This window comes from Protopterus annectens, chromosome 1.part0, assembly GCF_019279795.1.
Source record: "Protopterus annectens isolate FY-2018-M chromosome 1.part0, PAN1.0, whole genome shotgun sequence".
Classification (NCBI taxonomy): domain Eukaryota; kingdom Metazoa; phylum Chordata; order Ceratodontiformes; family Protopteridae; genus Protopterus; species Protopterus annectens.
Window position 1 is genome coordinate 1257505034 of NC_056725.1, and position 24512 is coordinate 1257529545.

Genomic DNA, 24512 nt, shown 5'->3' on the forward strand with positions numbered 1-24512 from the left:
CCCCTGGTGGATAATGGAGAGGACCCGGGAATCTTGAGTAATCTGTAGCCTACAAGAAGATAAAAATGAAGTTATATATTTTGTAACTACCTATGATTGTTTTACTACAGAATTTATAAAAATAATTTTACAGTTCTGGAAATATTTATGCTCTTTAGGTAGTGTAAAATCTTGGTTAAATTTGAAAATACAATTTTCCTACCATAGGGGTAAAAATATAAAGGATTTTTTGGTCAAAAGTAGATTTGAGTTGCCATTGGACACTACTTTGTATAGTGTTGAAAATAAAGGAACTATGCAGTGTGGCAAATGCAAGGCATGTAATTATATTGTTCCTTGTTTTGAATATATCAATAATATTCCATTTAAAAATAATAATGTTTTTTATTGTAATTCTGAGAGAGTAATACATTCACTTAGATGTCCTTGTAAAAAATTTTATATAGGTGAAACCAAGAGAGCCTTTAAAGTGAGGCTCTTGGAACATATTAGGGATATTAACAATAAAAGAGAAGAAAGTCCTGTGGCTATGTATTTTTTAAATTTTCATAATAGTGACAGTCGTAGGCTACAAGCAACTGTTTTAGAACAAATACATGATTGTAAATATAATAATGTGGATATTAAAAAATTGTTGTTACATAAAGAAGCAATACACATTTTAAAATTTAAAACATTATATCCAGTTGGTTTGAATGAGGATTTTAACTGGAGAATGTTATTAAATTGAATGCAATTAATTAGGAATAATTAAGGGCATAATTATGTGAATTGCTTGTTTGTATTAGTATATATGCCTATGTGGTTTTTTATGGTTCATACTCCTTGAAGGCTGTGGCCGAGACGTCAGAGTTTTAATAAACTGTGTTTTGGTGGATCCATTCGTTGTTTCTTCAGCTCTTGAATAGTACCCTGAATCAAAAGGTCCTCTGGAAAGAAAGACAGGTTATCCTGAGGGGCTGAGGAATACCAAAAAAAGGGGAAGGGATTTCCAGGCCATGAAGTACCCCTGGTGGATAATGGAGAGGACCCGGGAATCTTGAGTAATCTGTAGCCAAACAGGAAGAGAGAGAGAGAAAGAGGAAAGTGGCTGGTAAGAACAGGACAGTCAAACAGCACCTGGTTTATTTGGAACAGGAGACTTCTGAGGCACGTACGTCTGAGTAGTTTTAGCAGGAGGAGCCCACTTACCACCCTTTTTACCCTTAGGAAGAGGGCAAGACTGCCTGCGAACAAAAGCTGACTTACTGGAATAATTTCTCTGGAATTTAGGCACAGGTGAAAGAAACACGTTAAAGTTCCTGTAAAGCATTACATTTGTCCTTAACGGACTTAAAGCAGCAGCAGTTTTACCAAACAAGTGTTTATTATAAAGAAGGGCATCAATCAACTTAGCCTTAATATCATCAGGCAAAGGTTGAAGCCAAAGCCAAAAATACCTTATCGCTGACCCAAAAGCAGCAGACCTACAAGAAGCATCTGCTATATCACGACTACACTTGATGGAATGATAAGCCACTTGTGAGGAAGTCCCTAACAGGGAAAGGGCAGAAGTCTTACCCTCAGAGTCTGAAAGGTCAGAAATAACCTGACAAGCCAGATATATATGATTCTGATAATTAACGGCCCTAAAGGCCAAGGTGGCAGAAGTATAAACCTTCTTGCCTAGTCTTTCCATGGTCCTGCCATCTTTATCACAAGGCAATAACTTGGATGAATAAAGGAATTGGGAGAGCTTGTCAGAATCTACAGACACCACTGATGGCTCAGCAGAAGGACATTATTACAAAGATTTACAGTCCTCAGACACCCTATAGAATCTATCAGGTTTCTTGGGAGCAGGGGGCTGAGAGTCTGGAGCCTTGAAAGCATTAGAAAATGCACCAAGTAAGACAGCCAGAACAGGAGAAACAGCAGCAGGCCTAGGAAAGCCCATCTGCAGGAACTCATAGTACATTTTTTGTACCTCAGAACCCTCAGCACAGTCCTATTTAAAAAACTCCATCATCCTTGAGATTGTGTCCCCAAAAGAAACCCATTCAAAGGGAGTATCAGGACTAGTAGACTCCTCTTCCTCTGAACCATAATCCAAAGGACAGAAACTCCCTGAGGAGGTTTCAATGCCATCGAAGTACTAAACAATCCCTGAGTAAAGGACTGCCATTCACTTTGACATTCCCTTGGAGCAGGAATAATGTGCTTAGTCTTTTGCTTTTTCTTCACTGAGACATCCGCCTTATAAAATTTGGAAGGCTCTGACACAGGATGGCATTCAAAGAAGGCAGTAGGGTCTTCTTCTCTGACTAATATCTGAGGAACACCCCTAGGCCCCTTGTATTTAATCAGCCATGGTTCCCCCTAAGCGTCCAAAGTGGATGTCTGCAATGCCTCCTCAGATGTGCTTAAATTCGGATTCCCGCCAACCTACAACCTGGTCATGGCAGAGGAATCCAATGATAAAGCCAGGCAAACCTCCAGGCATTCACTCCCCCTTGGGAGAGACATCTGGCGAAGGCCTAGGCTTCTTGGCCTTCTTCTGTACTGATGGCTGTCCCGCTGAATGGGAAGTTCCCTCCATTGTATCTTTCGCGAGAAGCTTAAGACACTGATTCTCAAGATAAAGCATCAAAGAAAAGAGTCTACTATACAGGGTTTTAGGTACAAAGGCCTGACAGATGGAACAGGATGTATGGTCGTGCGAGGTGTCAAGGCAAAACAGACACCATTTGTGGTGGTCTTTATGGGGAATCTATCTCCTACACTGGCATTTACATTTCTTGGATGACATGAAACCCCACAAGCAACAAAAAGAAAAAGAAGTAAAAAGGAACCCCAACGGGACCCTTATGCAATGGCTCAGTGAAACCAGCAACAGAATGCAGGCATTCAGACTGATGATCAAGAGATAGTGTTCGGACTGGTGGCAAAGAATTTCTGAGGACGGTATGTCCAGACGTCACCTTTAACCCTATGCTATACAAGGAGCAAAGGCATGACGTACAGCATACCTTAAAGTAATCTAAAGGCTTTGGTTTACTGGCCGGGCATCGGGCCGCCCTGGGCATGGGATCCCTAATGTAATGAATACTGCAACAATGAAATGGAAAGACATCATCTAAGATGTCCATTTGCTCTAGGGTTTCCATATTGTGTCTAATTTCTTGATAAGTAACCTGAGAGTGGAAGAAAAGTCAAAAGGCAGCACAGCACATTAAAGACATTGTCGCTACATAAAAAGAACACAAGCCTTTTTTTGTGGTTTCCAACTCTCGAGGTACTAACAGACATCCACAGAATGTCTACAGGTGCCATACAAACGACTTCAAAAGTAAAATCATCAGTACATGCACTGAAACCATGCAAGACATTATACAGCTGATGTGACAATAAAATTGCTTAAGTTCAGTATCCTCCAATCTTTTAGAGAAGAGAAAGGGATACAGCAAATCCTGTTTCTTGCACCAAGGCAAACCATTACCATAGCCAGTGGAATGAAGCTACAGCAACAGCTACATGAGCACCCAGCCCAAAATTTTTTATTTTTTTTAGATTTTTGTCCACACTGCTTGCAAACTATCAGATACTCTCCCGTTCAACTGGCCAATTTATTCTCAATACACTATGAACAGAGCTTATGGAGAATGGTCATCATTTAGGCATCCACAAATGGTGGTTACTTTTCTTTATTTTTTTTTTGCAACCCTAATCTCACTGCAGATGGCCAACAACATGTCCAAGATTTGGCATTTAGTAGGTGTTAGCAAAGGCATGTCACCTACTTGCAACAGTGATGTAACCCCTCAAGACAGTCCTGTCCTCCTTGAAACCAGTGTTCTCAATGGGACTCCGGTCTCCATCAGGGTGGAACATGCAATCTGGACATGTACTCCTGCTCCCTTTCCCAAGGGAAAGGAAAGGAGAAGAGATGAAAACTGAGAAAGCCTCATAACTTTTCTCCTCCCTCACACCAGCTCAGAGGGGTGCCAAAGCTGTTACTTAACTCAAGCTTATCTGGGTCAAAATCAGGGCTTTATCCTTCTATTCCAACAGAGCTGGCATCTGAGCAGTTCTATCACTCGACTTCCCTCTGAACTATATGCCAGTCACTGAAGAATGCTTTATAGATGTTTCTCTGATCATGGCAGGTAACTAGGCTGATATGCTGGGAAGAACAACATTTGCCAGTGTTGTGCTCTGATGGCCCGGCCCTGGACTAACAAATGGTGGACACAGCCACACCAGAAAGGACCATGTTTTCATGCTTCAAACTCAATGCTTCCAAAATTATACTAGGTTGAACTGAAATTCTTCAAGCAGCAAAGGTGAACTGAGGATTAGAGACTGTGAGAGCAATCTAAACCAACAGCGGAGTATTGTGCATGCATCAAAGGGGGTACACCCTTCCAAGCATGGAAACTTGAGATTTTTAGAACAGTCATGCAAGAAGACACTAGAAGAAAGTTCCCACATGTTCTATCCCCTGTAAAAATCACTATGAAGTAAGATCCAGGATCATCAACAACTGAAACTATGTCAGTATGATGTTTGGTCAATTCCCAAGAAAGTACAAACATGGTTATAAGTTAGTATTGAGTATCTAACAGCATAAATTCTTTTCAAAACATTAAAAAAAAAACTCCTGGCATGACAAGACTACCGTCAAGTCCCATAACCTCAAAAGTAAAGGAAAATGGTCAGCACTGGCTAAAGAAGCAATGCCAGATTGCAGGTGACAAAATAATAAATCTGGTAAAAATCGACAACAAAAACACTTACTGGCCAAGGTTATAACTGGAAAGCAATAAAATATAGTTTCATATGACTGCGAAAGCGAGCTATCATAACAGATCTGGATCACTTCTCTCAACCTATTTTGTCTTTTAAGTGCATTCGAGTTCTCTGACAGTCTAACTTTTTTGGATTATTGTGCCATTGGATGTGGACAAAGATATAATAGACTTTCCTTCACATTTCTGTATATTAGGTGCTGTCCATGTGTTTGACATTTTTGATCTCGATGTTCAGTCCATTTTCATCCATGCCATGCACATATCAATTTATTTACTTGATAAAATAGGAAAACTGCTGTAATCCTGTAACCCCAAAGGTTGCAGGCAACAATACCGACGCACACTCTGGCCCCAGCTGCATATACTTGACTTGCACATGAACTACATGTAGCTGTGTCCAGAGTGGGCTGCGATACCAATGCCTGTGATATTGAGGGCTGCAGGCTTACAATGGAATCATTTATGTGATACAGCCAAACGCTTTACAACACACCCCATGTTTCATTGCAAATAAATTAGAAGAGATGAAACTGTGAAGTTTACTCTGCTGTCCAGTAAAATATTTTCCTTTTCCTACCACTTTAACCCAAAAATGTAAATAAATGTAGACTGTGTTTTAGTATTTTTTCACTACCCACATATGTAACCAAATGGTAACAAAATTCTGGGAGATAAAACATTGGATTTCTGCAGCAGTCTGTCTAATTTCAAACTCTATTAAAGAATGCATCTTGGGAGGCATCTTTTCTAGTTTAATATGCAAAGTAATGCATTTTGAATCATTCTCATCAACAGAACAACAGATAAGTAAACCATTCTGAGCACTAAATCTATATAGCAAAAAATACCCTTTTCACAGTAGAATACATCTCTAACATTCCTAACTCACTCTACCAACGATTTAGCACCATGTGCAGGACAACAGATTTGCTATAGGAAAATCTAGTTTACTATCATAATATTGAGGTGAATTAAGTCAAATCCACTTTGCACGAAGTCCGGAAGTCAAACTGTGACAATTTACCATTTAACATTGCTAAAGCCCTCATTGATTTAAAACTCTTTGTAAGAAGTCTCAATCTTACACTCCATTTCAAAGGACAACCTTATGTTAACAAAGGGCCCTCTAGAACTAGTACTTTCAACCCCCCTATACATCCTTCTATTAAGGTTTTTGAAGAGCTTGTAGAACATGACCTTAGATCTACACAGTCTCAGAAAATTAACACAAGCTCCATTAATTTGGATCAACGAGATCTCAGACTCATTAATTACCTGAAAAAAGAGAACATTAGAGTAATGAAACCTGATAAGAGGGGAGGGATGGTGCTTATGTACAACTCTGACTATGACAGTTACATTTATAATATGTTACAAGACACTAATCAATACAAGATAGTGTCAAGAAATGAAGTCAATCTTGCTTATGCTAAAATAAACTTCACCCTTACTGACCACCTACTTCAAGGAGTTATTAATGAGAAACTTTTTAACTATTTGTATGTTAAAAAACCCAAAATTCCGATTATATTCGGAATTCCTAAAATTCACAAAGGGTTAGAACCATTAAAGTTTCGTCCTATTGTATCTGGAGCAGGTGGTATTACAGAACCACTTGGCAAATTCATTGATTTTGCAACCAAACAACTTGGTGGTTCCTTACAACATGTATGTAAAGACTCTTGGGATTTTCTCAAGGGAATAGATCCCCTGTTCTACGAACCCGAGCTCCTCTTGATCACCATTGATATAGTTGAACTCTTTCCAAACATCCCACATTCGGTTGGCTTGGCATGGTTCAATGAAGTCCTAATTACTGAAGCTGGCCTGAGTAACAACGCAACCAATCTGTTGGCTGAACTTATGGAAATAGTGTTAGAGAACAATTTTATATTTTTTAATGGTGAATTACACAAACAGAAAAAAGGGGTAGCCATGGGTGCCCCCCGTGCATCCTTATATACCAACGTAGTATTACATAGATGGGAGCAAAAATTCATTTTTTCCACTACTTGGGCTCAACATCTAATACACTACAAAAAATTTTTGGATGATATTTGCATTTTATGGGGGGGCACCCATGAGCAATTTCTGAATTTTTTTGAGTACCTCAATTCCACTACCCATTTTCTGACTTTTACATACACTATTAGTGATTTTGAACTTCATTATCTTGACGTTACATTATACAAAGATTTACACAATCATTCACTACAATCTAAACTGTACAAGAAACCTACATTTTCTAACTCCTATTTGCATTTCAAAAGTGGGCATCCTTTCTACCAAAAAAAGGGCATTGTTAAAGGACAATTTATTAGAGCCTTCAGAATGTCCAGTACCCTTTGCGACTTTTTAGAGGAGATTAATTTTTTAAAGTCCTTGTTTATAGAAAGAGGGTACCCTCTTCCACTTGTCAACACTCTAGCACAGGAAGTTATTGATAACAGGAAAACAAGTTATCCCCCACTTTTGGGTAAAGGCATTCTTTTTAATCCTATTATAAATAGTAAAACACAGGAGGTAACTCATGGTAGTTTCATTTATACTTATTGCCTTAACTCTGTGAAAATAGAAGAAATTGTACAAAGACACTGGCCAGTTCTCACACTACATGATGAATTAAAAACCATAATACCAACTTTTCCCAAGTTCACTAGAAAGAGAGACACAAACCTTAAAGAACTATTTGAAGGGAAACACAATTCTTTAATGAACACGCAGGTTCCCTGAACAGGTACATTTAAATGCGGAGCCTGTAAACAATGTTTTGCTATATTTAATATTTCAAGTTTATATATCCCTTCTAGGAATTTTCTTTTTAATTCCAACTGTTTTACTAACTGTGCGAGCAAGGGTGTGGTTTATTTAGGGTTCTGCACCACTTGCACTAGTTTCTACATAGGCAAAACTGAAAGGAGCCTTAGAAAAAGAATTTATGAACACTTTTATGACATCTCCAAACAGAAATGCCTTTTTCAAGCACTCGCTCACATGCTCAAATTATGAACTTAGGTTTTTGGTTTTAGAACAAGTGTTGCCAGATGCCAGAGGGGGTGACTGGGAGACAACCTTGGAATACAGAGAACTTCTCTGGCAACTAAGATTGGATGCCAGCAGACCCCCAGGCTTGAATGATAATATTAACATCATTAGTGTTCTCAAAAATAGAAGCCTGTGAGGTTTCTAGCTCCAGACAGCTACATACAGCTTTACACACCTTCAAATATTTTTAAATATTTTTAAACATTTTTAATATTTTTAATAATTTTTAATGCACACATTAATGTGTGGTGGTATCTTTGCCTTTTGCATTTTCTCATCTAGTTAGTGGATTTAAACAACAACATTGACATGCCATTTTGTTTTAAGTATTTCATTGGCTTGGTGATGTGCCTTTTATTTATTAATTATATAATTATATTATTAAATGAATTTAACTATATTAATTAAGTAATCAGGTGATTTTGAAGGGACTATTTAATGTTGCCATTTGGCAGTTTCATTATGAACTTGAGAAAGCTCGGCATTAAGCCGAGCGAAAGCGCTTGTTTTACTGATTTAAATAAAGTCATTCCACTTGGACCATTTGGGGCTGGTATCCTGCCTGGATTTTTTGTTCTTGGTTATTGCTCTGGACTTTCTACTTTTTCAAACTGTGACAATGTCGAAATCCGATACTGTCGAATTACAAATTCTGCCCCTATCTCGATCCATGTTAACACTTGTTAAAATTCAGAATGTCATTTAACAATATCAGACTTCGGCATTTTGACTTTTCATGGATGTAAGTCAATGATACAATCATTAGACCAAGTCCACTTCAATATTATGACAGTAAACTGGAAAATCTTCATGCTTGAAGCGCAAAGCCTTACAATGTTTTTTTTTTGTTTTTTTTTTTTAAGTGTCAAAAATACTCACCTCAGCAACTTTCAGGAATTCTGAAACTCTTGTCATTCTAGTAAGGAACCTCTTGTAGATTTCTAAGGCATCTTTGCATTGTCCCTTCTTCATTTCAAAAAATTTCTCTATGATAAAACACATAAAAAATACATACTTGAGGGACATATATAAATGCAGTGTTAGCTACATGTTTAAAAAGAAACTGAAATGAAGAACAATTAATGTCTTATCTGAATATTGCAATAAGACTTTGAGTATAAGTAAAAGCTCCTGTGACTTTGACAGTAAAATTGTTACTTTAAAAGGAATTAATTGCTGTCAGAAAGTTGTTTATCTAAATCTCATAATTATACCTCACAGATATGCCCCCCCCAAACTCATACTGGCTGTCCTACACCTATGATTTCTGTCCTTCTCTCCTACAGCTGCCCTTATATTTTACAAAGTGACCAGCCTTTATATTTGCTTTTGTGAAAACTGAGCCTGTTACTGAGTAGTGAGCTCTGGAAAAAGACTAACATTCTGACAAATGAATACAGGTGACTGTGATACCCATATACATGTGAGTGGTGAAATGTGATGCCTTCGTTAGAAATAAAAGGCAGCTGTTCTAAGCAAACTTTATTTACAGTAAAAACCTGGATTGCCCTGATTAAGAGAAAACCCAGATAAAACATCAAAACCTTTTTAATCACATTCAGAAAGGCTTGCATATTTCTTGATGGATCTGACAGCCACATAACCCTGTCATCTACAAACCAAGTAGAAGTAATACATTTAGCAAGTGAAATCTCAATAGTAGATCCTCCAAATAATTGCTGCTCCAGTGGCACAGAGGGATGAAGCATGACCACAGCCTAGGCATCCACAGTTTTCCATGTCCATGCCTTACTGCTAGAGTGACAGTAAGGGATAGGCATGCCCATCCAAGGTGGGAGGGTGTTCATCAATGATGGCCTTTAAGTCTTTAAGGGAAGGCATGGTACAAAGAGAGGAGTTATCCTCAGATGCAGTCAACTAGAATGAGAGACAGGGAAGGGACTGGGTTGGGCTCTATAAAGAAAAGAAAAATGGATGGATGGATGGATGCAAAGATGGATGAGCCTCCAGAACATCCTTAGGATCCATGACCAGCCCTGGCAATACTAGATTTGAGTCTGGGAGGGGGTCAGACATTAGCTGGTGGCCCAGAGTGGATGTGGGGCACTGGGGAACTGGGCTGTCAAATGATGTTAAAAGGACCAAAAAAAAGAAAAACTTAGTAAGTGCTCCAAATGATGCCTTGGGTGTCTCAGGTTGGCAGCCAGGGTCTATTTGCCAGTATAACTAACACTGAAGAGAGCAGACAACTTTGCCTTGTTCTCCTTTCTAATGCAAATGGTGGATAAATTAAACCAAAGCTGACATGTATTACAACCTGTTGATAAAGAATTTGCAATTAGTGTAAATAATGCATTTTAATTATTTCATAATCTTGAATTGAATAACACAGGAAAGTTCATTCTAATGTGTCAAATGCTTTCTTTATGTCAAAAAAGTTGCCATCATTATCCCTTTGTTTAGTGCCATAGATTTAAACAGTCTAATCAAATAAGCCCTTGTACCCCTTTCAGAAATCTCAATTAAGATTGGTGGATTAAAGGCAGCAAACATTTGGTGACCATTTGAAATGCCAAGATCCGCTAAAACAAGTCCCAAAATGGCCGAAAGATCAGACTTGTACATACCAGATGCAAGATGACATTTCTTGGAATATTTCGTTTTCTCCGAGGTATGCTGATCTTGCAGTTGGGTATATGTAAGTTGGGGGGGGGGGGGATTACGGAGAAGAGCAATTTCTGAGATTTGCTCTTCTCTGTTTTTTTTTTCTGCATTTGGCATTTCGAGTGCTGACACTTCAGTAAGTAGCCAATATTTTCTAGTCTTTTGGCCAATATTTTATCATTAACTTTCATCTCCAATGAGATTAGTGGAATAGATCTTTAACTGGGGAATTAATGAGGGGGTCATGGTTTTCCTTAGGAAGTAGGACTATTGCAGCCATCCTTCGGGAGTGAGGAAGCATTCCTTCAATCTCCACTTAACAAGTCTACATAAGTTTGTAAAATTCAACAGTCTATCTGGCCCTAGAGGTTTACCCCAGGAAGACTGTGAATGGCTTATTCATTTCTGGCAAATCTATAGACTGTTTTAATTGTAGTTTAATTCCATCAACTCTCCTTCAGTAATATGATGAAGATTTTTTTCCTTAAAAATCAGCTCTGCTGGTGTCAAGAGTTTGCTACTCAGTGAAATATTTTCCTGCTACTGCTTCAACCACTTTAGCCTGAATAAGTAAATGATGAAAACTATGGTATTAAATATACATTTGTCTTCTTTCACTGGACTGGTATGCCTTGTAAAGTGCCATGACAATAATTTGGTTAGATGGAAGTAACCCATATGGAAGATACCCTTTATGTCTTGAACAGTTGTGGTTTGCATTTCTTTTTTCCGTTCCTTCAGTCTATAAGCTAATAATTTAGATAAATAAATAACCTTCACTCAATGAAAAATTAAAATTTTTCTTTAACTTGTTTGTTTCCTCAGTACAGTATCACTGCATGAATTTACTTACTTTATACTTATATCATGCTACTAATAAATATTATGGTGCTTTCTAATTGCTGCTTTGTTTACAGTATCTAAATAAATCCAAAATAGTTTTTTTTAATCCCACAGAGAATCCCAAGCATCCTCAGAATTGCATTCGATAGACCAATAATTTTTTTAAAACCTCTCTAATAAGGTTTTGAATTTAAGTATCTCTTAGAATTAACCTGTCAAAACTCCACAGAGTCTTAGGTGTTGGAAAATCTAGACTTTTGAGTTCCACCCAAATATGATCATGATTTGAAAAAGATGCTCACATGCAAGCATACCCGTATATATACAAATACATTATGGAGTTCAAGAGAATTGATAAAAATATTCAGCCTACTAGCAATCACATTAGCTAGAGCAAAATGTTTATAAATCCCTTTCAGCAGGATGAAATGCTTTGTACCCATCAGTAAACTTTAAATTTATGATCATTTGCAAACTGTTTCAAGGCTTTGGACTACTTAGGTAGTCTACAATGATCACTGGATAATATGTCCAATGTTGAAATAACAGCTACAATGAAATCCTTTTGCACAAGTCCCACTCCTGCTATCCTGCTAATGAACCAATGTGTTGTATGCATACATGAACAAGTAACACAATTTTTTTTTTCTAATCACAGTGATTTTAAGTTTCAGTTCATAGGAAAAAAAAACAGTGTACATAAATAAAAAAAACACTGTACGCACAAGTCTAAAGGGATGTCACAGGCACAATGTAAGTGTATTTTGCCTTAAGACAAATGAGTCCCAACCATGAAGTCTTCAGTAGTTTTAGGTAGAGTGGGATGGAATTCCAGGGTGTTAAGAAGAGTGAGTACTCTGCAGTATTGTTAGATTTAGTAGATATGAGTGGGAGTTTTTCATCTGAGTGTAGATTCATTTTTGACGAGTAGTGTTGCAAAGTATTTTGTGAAGCATTAGAATTTTCAGTCTTGTGGATTAGATTATGGACTGTAACTAGTTCTGTGTGGGATAGGTAGTGTGGAGGTTCAAGCTAGTTTAGTTGTTTAAAGGCCTGGCAATGGTGAGATTTGTGAATGAGGTTGACTGAAATGTTTCTGTTTGTTGCAACATTTATCTGGTTTTGTCCAGTAGGTGGCATGCACATTTGAAATGACCAGTGATGTGTAAATCATGATCTATGTCAATTCTTCGAATGCTTAAAATGTCGAACATTACATGGTCAAGACCAAATGTTCGACATTTCAACTGTTCAAAGCTTGACTTTTAATGGTGTTGTATGGTGCAGAATGGGAGAATTTCCCTTTTCCTGCACTGAAGTGTGGCCTCAGAGTTGGTATATTTAAGTTGGGTGTGTGTGGAGGGTGCAGGGGGGCTTGCCCCGCTGCTCGCACTGTTAATGTGTGTTTTCTTTCTTTTTGTTTTTATTTTATATTCGACCATCCAAATGTCGAACATTTGGTGTCGACCATGTAACGTTCGACATTTTGAATGTTCGAATATTTAACATAAACCTGTAAATCAGTGATGGAAGGAGATAGGAAGATGCAATGTTTTTTCTTGCTGTGTCTGAAAGACAGGGTCTAGTTCTGAAGATGGAGCCTGGTTTCTGTTTTTTCAATGGTTTCCAGAATATGTTGATGAACTCTTACATTTTCATTTATTGTCACACACAGTAATTTAGTCTGCGATTGTTTTACGTTTTCTGTTCTGTTGCAGTTTTAGGGGTCTTCACTAGGGTCAGCTAGAAAAGTTAGCAAAGAACTCCTTTGCAAACAGTGAATAACATCAGTTAATAAGTGGAAGGAGCTCAGAAACAGCATTCCTCATTTAGCTAGAAATCTCTCTATTTAGCTGGAGTGCTTGTTTGGCTTCTTTGCTGTGCTCTGCCTTTACATTGCTGATCTCGGTCTGCATTTTATTTTTCCAACCCACCCACCAAACTGTTGTTGTATTCTTAAACTTGGTGGCTTATGAGTTGCTTGCTCCTACTATAAATTTGATTTTGGACACTCCTCCCAGTCCTGCCTCATCAACTCATTCTACTGTGTACAGAGAGATCATTTGGAAAGGCTCACCACCGTAGTTTCTTAACCTTGAATTATCTTCTGCTTCCTAACTTCCCACTTAGCTTAAAAAATGCACTTTACTCAGCTGCTTTTACTGTATTTGTATTTCTTCCTAGTTTATTAATTAATTTTGCTTTTGCTGCTTGTTCTAAAAAGTGTTCAATGGCATTTATTCTGCTGCATTTATTACTGCTTGTTAGTAGCCTGATTAACCTGTAACCGTTTCTCTCAGCCCATTAGTTTTGGTATAAGCACTTGGGCTTCACGAAAGTTGTTTTACATTAAGGTTTGTGGTCTACACTCTTGTGGGAGGAGAGGGCAGCCTCTGCCCTTCTGAGCTGGGAGTTGCTGGTTGAAGGCTTATTGTGCCTGCTTATTTGAACTTTTTTTTCTGAAATTGTTACACTTTGCTGTAGCATAGACTAGATTCAGACTTGCTGAATCTAGTTCTGTTTGTATAACTTGAGCACTAAACCAAGCCATCTTTTGTTGGAGAGTGTTCCCCTGCACCTTAATGACAGGATTGTGCAGTTAGAACTCATCTGATTGAAGGTTGCTGGAACAGGGCTCAGTTTTGAGCATTTTCACTGGTTAATTTGTTTAAACCAGTTAGCTGTCTTTTGTTACATAAGCACTGTGTATGTGCGAGTTTGAGCTTGTTTAGCAAAGCTACACAGAGTCATGTGACCAGCTACTGCTCTGCTGTATTTTTCTGGTCAATCCAAGCCATCTACTGATCTCTGCAAAACTTAAGTAGAATTTTCACTTATATTGAACTTTTGAACTGCATTTTTACCATATAACTGCTTATTTGAACTGTTTTTTTTTTTTCTGAAATTGTTGCATTTTGCTGTAGCATAGACTAGATTCAGACCTGCTGAAACTAGTTCTGTTTGTATAACGTGAGCACTAAACCAGGCCATCTTTTGCTGGAGAGGGTTCCTGCACCCTAGTGGCAGGAGTATGCAGTTAAAACTTATCTGATTGAAGGTTGCTGGAAAGGGGCTCAGTTCTGAGCTTCTTTATTGGTTAATTTCTTTAAATCAGTTTGCTCTTGTTTTGTTTGCTACATAAGCCCTGCGTTTACGGGGGTTTGTGCTTGTTTGCACATCTCGCACTGCCACGCAGCAGCGAGCACCACTGGCGGTTATAGACGCAAATACTTCTGCCTGCAAATTTTCCCTTAGTACTCAACTGTTGCTCCATCGTTGAATTCTTGCGACTGCCCCTCACTGACAGGTAATACATTCAGTGAAGCTCCTGAGGTACCAACACAGATTCTACCCACTAGCCCTTCGTATTTTTTGTCCATGCCACCTGTCCTCTACTTAACCTGCTCCTTTCTGTCCTCTCCTTGTTTTCTGACCACATCAACTTACTTAGCATTATAGCTGGACAATTTCCTACAGTTTCTCCAGCCAGCCTGGTCGACATGGGCATCCTGAGGCAATGTAGGAATTGCCTCATGTACAATAACAACCTACTACTTCTAGTTCACACAAATTCATTATGTGAGAGACGCAATTATATCAAGAACCTAGAATCTCGGCTCTTTTGCTCACCAGTCAGTTCATCTGATACTAAGCAAGTTGTTGGCATGCTCACCTCACCTCCTGCACCTACTAAACCAACACCACATAAACCTACATATGCAGAGGTCTTTACCAGAACCTCACCTAAACATCACAGACCTCCCAAACACAAACACAATTCACAAAATACATCCTCGGCAGAACATAGTACACATAATATATCACACACCAGTGTCTCACCAGTCAAGCTTCTAAGGCATAACACAAAAACAAACATCTTAGTTATAGGCGACTCACTTGTGAGACACACAAATGTACCTCTCACCAGGCTGGATAAAGAAAAAGTCACAGTCAGGTGTCTGTCAGGTGCCGGGATCCACCACATCACACACACACTCAAGTCTTTCAACAACAGGCACTGTTGGGACTCCATCGGAGGCCATGTTGTTGTAAACAACTTGAGACATACCTCACTGGGCTTTACGAAGATAGACATGACTGAGCTCTCTGATTATGTGTCTCAGGCAGCTATGTCCCCTGGCCTTAAGCAGCATTTTACCTTCACCAACAATGATACCACAACACAAATTAAAAATGATTGTCTTCAACAACTGGCTTAATTACTGCTGTTATTCAAAGGGGATCCAGTATCTGTCAGCCTGGGATGACATTGTTGACAGACCTCAATGCTTTGCCAGAGATGGTCTTCATCTGTCACCCCTGGGATTTTGGTTCCTGGTTAAGGCTCTTGCCATCTCCATAGTGCCTTTTTTAGGCAATGTCACAAGAACAATATTCCCAATGTAAAAATACCCTCTAAAAACAACCTCAAGGTTATGCTGCTAAACGCTAGGAGTCTAAATCAGAAACTGCAGTCACTGGAAGCAGTCCTCACCTTGGAAGATGGTGACATTTGTGCAGTCACTGAGACCTGGTTTAAGGCTGCAGAGGACACTCCAGCTATACCAGGTTACATTTCCTTCCACATGTTCACACCACAAACAGAAGGCATGAAGGCATGAGAACTAAAAGAGGTGGTGTATCAATACTCGTTAAAGATAAATACACCTTTAGATTGGTTAAACGGCATGATCCCCTTGAATTACTTCAGGTGAAACTGACTGTAGGTAATACCCCTCTTCAGGTCATTGTCAGCTATAGGACCCCCTCCTTGAATCAGAACATCCACTCAGTCAACTTGGATCTACTTGATTCAATCAAGATACAACCAAACACCCTGGTTTGGGGTGACTTTCATTACCCATCCATTGACTGGGTAAATTATAAATGCTCTAACTCACTTGCCCAAAGGTTTCTGGATTTCGTTAACTCCAGTGCCCTGGACCAGATGGTTGACACACCCACAAGGGGCTCAAACCTCCTGGATCTGGTGCTCACTAACATGGGGCCATTGCACCACCCCCAGTGTGTAGCCACCCCTGGTGATATCTGACCACAAATCAGTCTTGCTAGAAGTAACTATAACATAACCCCCCTCCCCCAGCAACAACTAGACTAAAAAATTTCTCCAAGGCCAATTACAACCTCTTACGTGACAGCATAAATAGTTTTATAGCCCCTCCCCCCACTAATGGAACAGGCACCTGTACTGAGTTATACACCAATACTTTATACGAGCATGTGTACAATTGTATTGATTGTGTCGTACCTGACAAAACCAAAACAAGATCTTCAAGGAAAAACACACCTGCCTGTTGGACAATTGCCATTAATAGGCTATACAACAGGAGAAAGAAATTGCTGTCTAAGAGTAGGAAGGAACTGTCTCAAAACTGGAAATGCTCCCTCCTCAATTTAAATAAGCAAATACGACTCCCAATGAAGTCCTCCAAAGCTAACTACAAATTCAAATTAGCTTCCTTAACTAAGGATAGTGACAAGGCATTCTTTAGTTACATCCATAATCTCAAAGGTAAGGTGAAGATTTGTGCTGAACTCACAGTTAATGGTACTACATATACAGAACCTGTGGATATAGCAAACTTGCTGGCTGACAGGTTCAGTGAAAATTTCACTCCTGTCCCCATCACATATATCCCAAAGCATCCCTAACTCCTGTCCCCTACCTAGCATCACTAAGGAGCAGGTCTTAAACGCCCTCTCCAGTGCCAAAAACACAGCATCTATGGGACCAAAAAACATCCCAGGCTGCGTTCTACATGGGTTAAAACAAGAATTAGCATCACCATCAGGCACACTTTTTAATCACAGCCTAATCACTGGCTTCATCCCAGCAGAATGGAAAACAGCTATCATCATCCCTTTGCTCAAAGGCGGTGCATCCACGGACCCTGGGAATTATACACCCATTAGCCTGACCAGCCTCATCTACAAGGCCATGGAACGAATCATCATGGACCTTATTAACAAAGATATAGGAAATTGCCAAATGCTCGACCCTACCCAGTTTGGCTTTGTCAAGGGGAAATCATGCCTGTTAAACTTGGGGGACTTCTTCGAGACAGTCACCAAAGCCCTAGATGAGGGCAAATCTGTTCATACGGCCTACATAGACTTACCCAAGGCCTCTGACACAATCCTCCACTCAGGCATCATTGATAAACTCACTCAGCTGGGTATCAACCCATATATTGTCAGGTGGGTTGCAAACTGGCTCACTGATAAAATTCATACAGTCAAAATAGGGAATTCCACCTCTTCCAGCAGACTAGTAACCAGTGGTGTTCCACAGGGATCTGTTCTGGGACCCTTACTGTTCAGACTCTACTTCTCCGAAGTACAGGCTAAAACTAAAGAACTGTGGCTAACAAAGTTTGCTGATGACTGCAAACTGGGAGCGATCATTAAAATCCCTAGCAATGTCAACATCCTGCAAAGAAGGTCTTACACAGACTAATGACTGGTGCCAAAGTCATGGTTTTAAACTTAATGCAAAAAAAATGCATGATCATCCCCTTCAGCAAAGGTGATGTTCCTGCAAACTACCACATTAACAGCAATACCTGAAGCCCACAGTCAGTAGCGAGAGATCAGGGAAGACAAGTTGACAGCAACCTTTACTTCCATCACCATGTTTCCACAGTAGTAAGAAGGGCATTTTATATTGCTTATCTCATAAGTAAGGGCATTGCCTCCAGAAAAAAAGAGGTTATAACCCCCCTGTACTCTTCCCTCATCAGGCCAATAATAGACTACAATGCTCCCTTTGGTATGTTCCTCTCCAAACACCTGCAGAAACTGAAGAGACCAGAAAGGTTCCTTACAAAAAAAATTCAGGGTCTTCAAGATCTGTCTTAGGCAGACAGACAGAAATCATTGTCACTTTACTCTGTGTCATACAGACTTGCTCAGAGGTGACCTGTGCCTTGCATATAGATCAATCTTTGACCTAAGTTTAATGGAAATGCTGCACATTCACAAGTCAAATGGCACACAGGTCACTCGCTCAAAGGACCTTAACCTGGTATACAACATCAACAGAAGTTGCTGGAAAGTTTGGTGCGTCTCACAGAGGTTGCCCCACCTTTGGAACAGTTTCCTATTCATGTTCAACAAAGCCCCTCATTGACCCTATTTAAGTGCAATTTGGACAACTGGACAGGTAATTGGAAATTTACCCTGGGGGGTACCACCTGTGTCCCTCTTCGACAGGGAAAACAGGTGCTGAATTTAGTGTCTGCTTGAACCAGTCAACCCTGGGAACATGGGTTGAACTTGGCTAGGCTTGTAAGGGCCATGGGTCCATTACACTAGTAACTTCCTATGATCCTACGAAATGTCGACAGATCTGTTTGTTGATTTTACATTAAAGTTGTACTTTCGGTTTGAGCTTTTTTTAAGCATGAATAGCATTTTTTCTTTTAAATTAGAAGCAGTTGAGAGTTGCTAATCCATGACTCCTTGGGTGAGAATGGCTTTTAGATAATTTTTTGTCTGTTTGCTAGGTTTGGAGTTGAACAAATACTGTATTAAATCAGCTGGTTTGGATACAGTGTAGAGATTATGAAAGCAGAGGTCCTAAGATGGATCCCTTTGGGACACTGACTGAAGCAGGTATGAAAGGTAAGAAATCTTGTTGTCACTTGACAGTTTTCTATTGTTTGAAAAGGGTTCCTATTAGAATGACAAAAATGCATTTTGTCTAATGCGTTTTCTTCGACACCTAAAGAGCAAACAGGCAAAACAGCGAAGCGGCTGTTCAGCGAATTCTTTCCCTGGGAAAGAAGTCACTTGACCGCTTCTTTATTTTGCCGTGTTCTGCATTGTAGTGTGGTCTCAGGGATTCCCTTGTCCTGTATAGCTCCCGAGCGTGAATGTGCAACAGTTACTGACCTTAGGGTTAGGGTGCGGGTTAAGGTAAATGCATATGTTTTAAAATGTTTAGTTTTTTTTGAGTTAGATGTATGGTTGAGTTACGTGTGTATGTGTTTTCAGCTGTTTACATTTTTTTTGGGGGGTAGAATTAGGGTTAAGGTAGGTGTGTATGTGTTTGGAAGTGTTTACTGTTTTTTTTTTGTTTGTTTGTTTTTGGTTGGAACAGCAATTTCTTTCCCTAGGAAAGAAATCGCTGTTCTGAGGTGTCAACATTTTCAGCTTTCACTGAAAAAGGGTCGATGAAACATCGTTCGCTGTTTTAAGCTTTCAAAGTTTTAATATAGACCCGTTTGATAACTGTTGAACCAGAGGAGACTTGACTGACCAAGGCCTAAAGGAGAGAGTTCCAGTGGGTGTTTTGGTGTTAAACACTGTCAAATGCTTTAGATAGATCAAAGAAAAGAGATGAAACTAGGTTACCTGCATTCCTGTTGATATTGATAGTACTGGCGAAACTAAGTAAAGCAGGTGTGCTATGTCTCAGAGATCAGTTTATCATCAATGAGACACCTGATGAGTTGTGAGCATATGCAATTTTCCAAAAGTTTTGATAAAGGGTGAGACAATGCGAGGTATTACCAGCTATGCCAGGAGAAGTAGAGCAGTGGATCTGTAACATATGCCAGCATAGCTAGCTGGAGCTTTGTAAAGAAGTATATGTCATTTGTATAGCAAACTAATTTATACACGATTGCATTAAAAATGTACCAAAAGTGGGTCCTGTGGGCCAGAAAAGAAATACACCTGACCGTCAGACTGTATTGTAACGGTTGAAATGAATATATTATAACAGAGGATACTGGAAGAGAAGAGGTTAATCTCATTCCAGCTAACTATGAAAAATAGTCGGAAATTAAATTACCTGGTTTAGACCATAAAGATTGTATCTTACAGTTCTGATTGCAGCCAGAAGTGAAAAGTCTGCAAAAAACAGGAGTAGGAATCCTACCATATTGTCCGTACGGGTGAGCTAATTGCTACCCTGGGAGGGTGGAAGTTTTGAAATAGTTTTATAGCTTCCAGATGCTATAACACATCTCAGCAAAGTTCTATTTGTGTGCATGGTAACACATATGTGCTAAATTCTGGTTCAGTTTCTTGCAAAGGTGGTAGTGTGGGAACCAGAGTCATATGATCAGATGTATGTGATGTCATTCTGTAATCCACCAATGAAATAATGCTTTAATATCAGATAAGACAGAAGTCTCAGAGCATATTGTTTTTGAAACCTGACCAAGAAAGAACACCACACACCCACTTCATCTTGCCTTGCTTTAGTAAGTAACCAGGGAAAAGTAATTCTTTAGATCAGTCAGGAAAATATAGTGAAATTAGTGAAGTACTACTTTTCTGTAACTGTGCGAATCTATCCATCTGCATTATTTTTACATTTACTATGACTGACACTCTGGTGTTTACTTTCACGTTCTTTTATTATTAAATATATTTAAACTTTTCATTGTGGCTGGTCTTTTAAAGACTATTTTAAGTATTTATATTTATTTAGTGACACAGTGGCCGCTCCCAGAAAGCCTTGCTGCATTGTTTAAACACTACAATTTGTATTGGTATTCATTTTACTCAGTATAATTGGGTACCCTTGTAAGAGCCTTAGAGTAGCTGGCTTTGGAGTGTTCTGGTGGCAGAACCTACCTAACAGTCTGGGCAGAGAGGGCATTACTGATAAAGCTGTGCCTTTCCCAGGTGTGTGTGTGTGTGTGTGTGTGTGTGTGTGTGTGTGTGTGTGTGTCAGCTACTTGGAGCAGGGACACAGACCACTGGTTTCACAGAGAGGGTGGTGGAGAACTTGGCTTGGAACACTCGGCTAAAGACTCAACTCTACAGCTTTGCCACTGGGGAGGTCTTACTGTGGGCCTAGAGAGAGAGGCGGGGAAACCCAGCCCCCCCCCCCCCAACTGACTGTGTTCGCTGTGTGCTGGGGAAATTGTGCTTGGTGCAGACAGCTGCATCTGGAAATACTGTGTGCATCTATTTTTTGTTCCAAGTGAATGTGCATCTATTTTTGTTCGTCCCTCACCAGTGTCAGTGGTGAGGATTCAGGCTCCTTGATTACTGGCCCAGAGCAGGGATGTCACAGAGGGAATAAGATTGGTCTGTAGTTTGAAAAACAGAAGAGGCTCCCCCTTTATGTAGAAGTAAAATTAATTACTATTTCCAAAAGATTGGGACATGGTTTTCCTTGACAGAGCAGTTTATCTCATGAGAGAAAAAGTGTCTCACCCTTAATTTTAATATATTCAGCTGGGAGTCTGTCTGGGCTATGGTGGCTGGTTTCAGAGATTTTTGAGGTTTTTGAGATCACCTGTGGGTATGTTCTTTAAACTACTCAAGTTAAAATTTGCTAGGCTAGTGACAAGAGTCTTTGTTACATGTGCTTAGGTTACATATGTGGCAGTGGATTTACTTCTAATACTCAAATGCCCATATCATCTAATTTCATTTTCGTGAGATGAAAATCACGAAAATTAAATACCCGAATGGCAAATTTTTCCCACGTAAGTAAACACTTGCCCAAATTTCAACAAAACATACACTGGAGTAAACAAAACCACCAAGGTGGGGGCTATCCCCCTCCAACTATATATACTAATTACAGGATCACACTACAGTGTAGAAAAGGGCATGTTGGGCAAATGTTTACTTACACTGGGAAAAAATTGGGGTATTTTGTTTTCACGATTTTCGTCTCACGAAAATGAAATTCGATGATATGGCTGTTCAAGTATTAGAAGTGGATCCATGGCAGTATAGTGCTTTTCTGATTATTGGGTTTTACTGTCGAATTTCCAAAGTTGAAATGTGGTCACTTTATTGTTGGTGGGGTAGGCATTCAGAGATGGATATTTTGTTTGGTTTGGTAGTGAGTATCTTGTATAATCAGAACTGACTGTTTTACTGTTGTTGACTCTTGTAGGGCAGGATATTAGTTGGGTGAAACTGTACAGATTTATAGTGTTAGCTGGTGAGTCTGAGTAATTGGTTGCCAAACTGTGTTAAAGTCACTTAGTATGACTGTTTTCTGGGGAATGTTTAGAGATAACCAGCAAGAGATTTATTCAGCAGTTGTGATGTTATTAGCTAGTACCATCTATAATGTGGATGCTTTTTATAGCTATTAACTTCAAGGAGTGCAGTTAAAATATCTGAATTAATAAATTTGGAAAGCATCTCGTGTTACAATATTACTTCTATATTGTCTTTTATATATGACTGCTACCCTGCCTGATGTCTTGTCTACTCTGCACATTCTGTGGATATTGCAACCTGGAGGTAGGATTTCTTCATCAGGTAATTCCGGTTTTAACCGGACTTCTGTTGCAACAAGCAAGTCTAATGAGTAAAGAGAGAGGCATGCATGAATTTGTTACAGATATATATGTGATTCACATTCAAGAAGACTGGCTCTACTTTTAGAAATAGAGGCAAAGATGTGTCATGTTTTGAACATGTTTTGGAGAGTCTGATGTGGTGTGCAGCTTGCGTGGAACCTAGAATGTGGTGAATATTTCCACTGAGGTTGAACTTTTTTGAATAATGACTGTTGGGGCATAGCCATTTACATTTATATTTATTGTTTAAAGCTAGTTTATTTAATTTGAGGTTGTGTGTCTGGCTTCTATATTTAAAGTGGTCTGTGTTTTTAATTCAGTATAGAGCAGGCGGTATGCTGTTCAAATAAGATGAAGTAAGTGATGAATGTAGCATTATTAGGGTCTGTGGATATCACATATAGAGTTTGCAGAGTACTGTGGTATGTTGTTAAAGTCACAAAGTAATGTTAGTAGCAGGGAAGTAAGTGTGTGATGACCAGGCACTGCAGTAAGAAGGAGAAGGAGGAGATGGGTGTAATGGAGTACTGTAACAAAGAAAAACTGTAGAAGGAGGGAGAAGAGTTATGTGAAACTTTAAGGCAGATTATTTAGGTAGGTATGTATGGAGGGAGGTGGTTAAACACTACATAATTTGTGGCAGAGGGTGTTGTGATGTTTGGAAATATATACTTGAAAGCTGAAGAGCACTTTTTTTGTGTAGAATGGGGGATTATGGTTGTTGTGTCTTTCGGCTTTTCCCGGTTAGGGGTCGCCACATCGGAACTCCGGTCTGCTAATGATTGGTAGCTGATTTTTACATGCAGGGTTACCAGCCCTAACGCACAACCTTCAATGAAGGTACGCCCATTCATGCATGTCTCCACGCAGAAGGCGCTCTAGCTGAGAATCGAACCAGACAGTGTCTTACTGTGAGGTGACAACGCTACTGCAACACCACCACCACGGGTTTTAATGGGGGATTATGGTAAATGTATAAAAACAATCAGTGTGGTTAAGTAGTTGGGATTATAGGGAGAAAGAAGACAATAGTGTTTATGCAGAAGGGGTGCAAAAAGGAGGAGTTTAGCATACTTGTATGAGATCGGGAAAACTATGTAGGTTTGGATTGGATGGATGTTAAGTGGGGATATGTCACTATTGGTTGTACTGGCTATGTGGGTGTGCATGGGAACTAGGGACGGGATAGAGAACCAAAGCTCTACTAAGTGTAGCAAGGCAGTGTGGTGTGGGCTACAACTTGGGAACCCAATTGTAGTTATTTGACAAAGAAAACTATGTCCCACTGCAGAACTCAGATCCCATACCACAGTAAATAGTTTAATGTTTTTAACAATGTGCATTTTTCTCCCTTTAATATTTCCTAAAATATACAACAGGAGAAGTCTATAAAGTAAGCCCCTGGGTAAAGACAGTGAGTTAATTAGAGTTGTTGGTTGGAGTTGGGAACAGCGTACTGCAGCAAAGAGCAAGTCATGGCTACTTTCATAAAGAAGCCTTGTAAGATTTTAAGACAAAAATGCTTTGGCATTTGTTTTGCCACTTTGTTGGCTGTTTTTTCTTAGTTTTGGATAGATTAAATTTGGCAATGCCCACAGTAAGGAAACACATGCTGAGAGCCCAGGACATGCCACAATGGTTCCATAACAAAAATGCCCAGTGCAAAGAATTTAACCCAGGTGATCAGACATTACTGGTAGTATCCTAGATGAAAAAATCACACTTCTGGCCAAATGGCAGGAGACATTTGAGGTGATGGAAAGACTAAATGCACAAAAGTACAAGGTCAGATAGCCAGCAAAGAGAAAGAACAAATCTACCACATTAGGGTACTGAAGCCACAGACGAAGGTAGGTAACAATGCTGAGTTGGCAAACTGAAGGTCATACAGGAAAGACCAAAG

The 24512-nt window shown here is 39.4% G+C and overlaps 1 protein-coding gene across 18 annotated transcripts in view; it reads right to left on the bottom strand.

Moving 5' to 3' along the window:
- SNAP91 (synaptosome associated protein 91) overlaps positions 1–24512 on the bottom strand; it is a 2005574-nt gene that overhangs the window by 873314 nt on the left and 1107748 nt on the right. For all 18 annotated transcript variants that reach the window (XM_044066094.1, XM_044066049.1, XM_044066072.1 and 15 more), the window contains exon 7: positions 8715–8821. In XM_044066094.1, coding sequence (XP_043922029.1) covers positions 8715–8821 — 107 coding nt within the window. The remainder of the gene's footprint in view (positions 1–8714; positions 8822–24512) is intronic.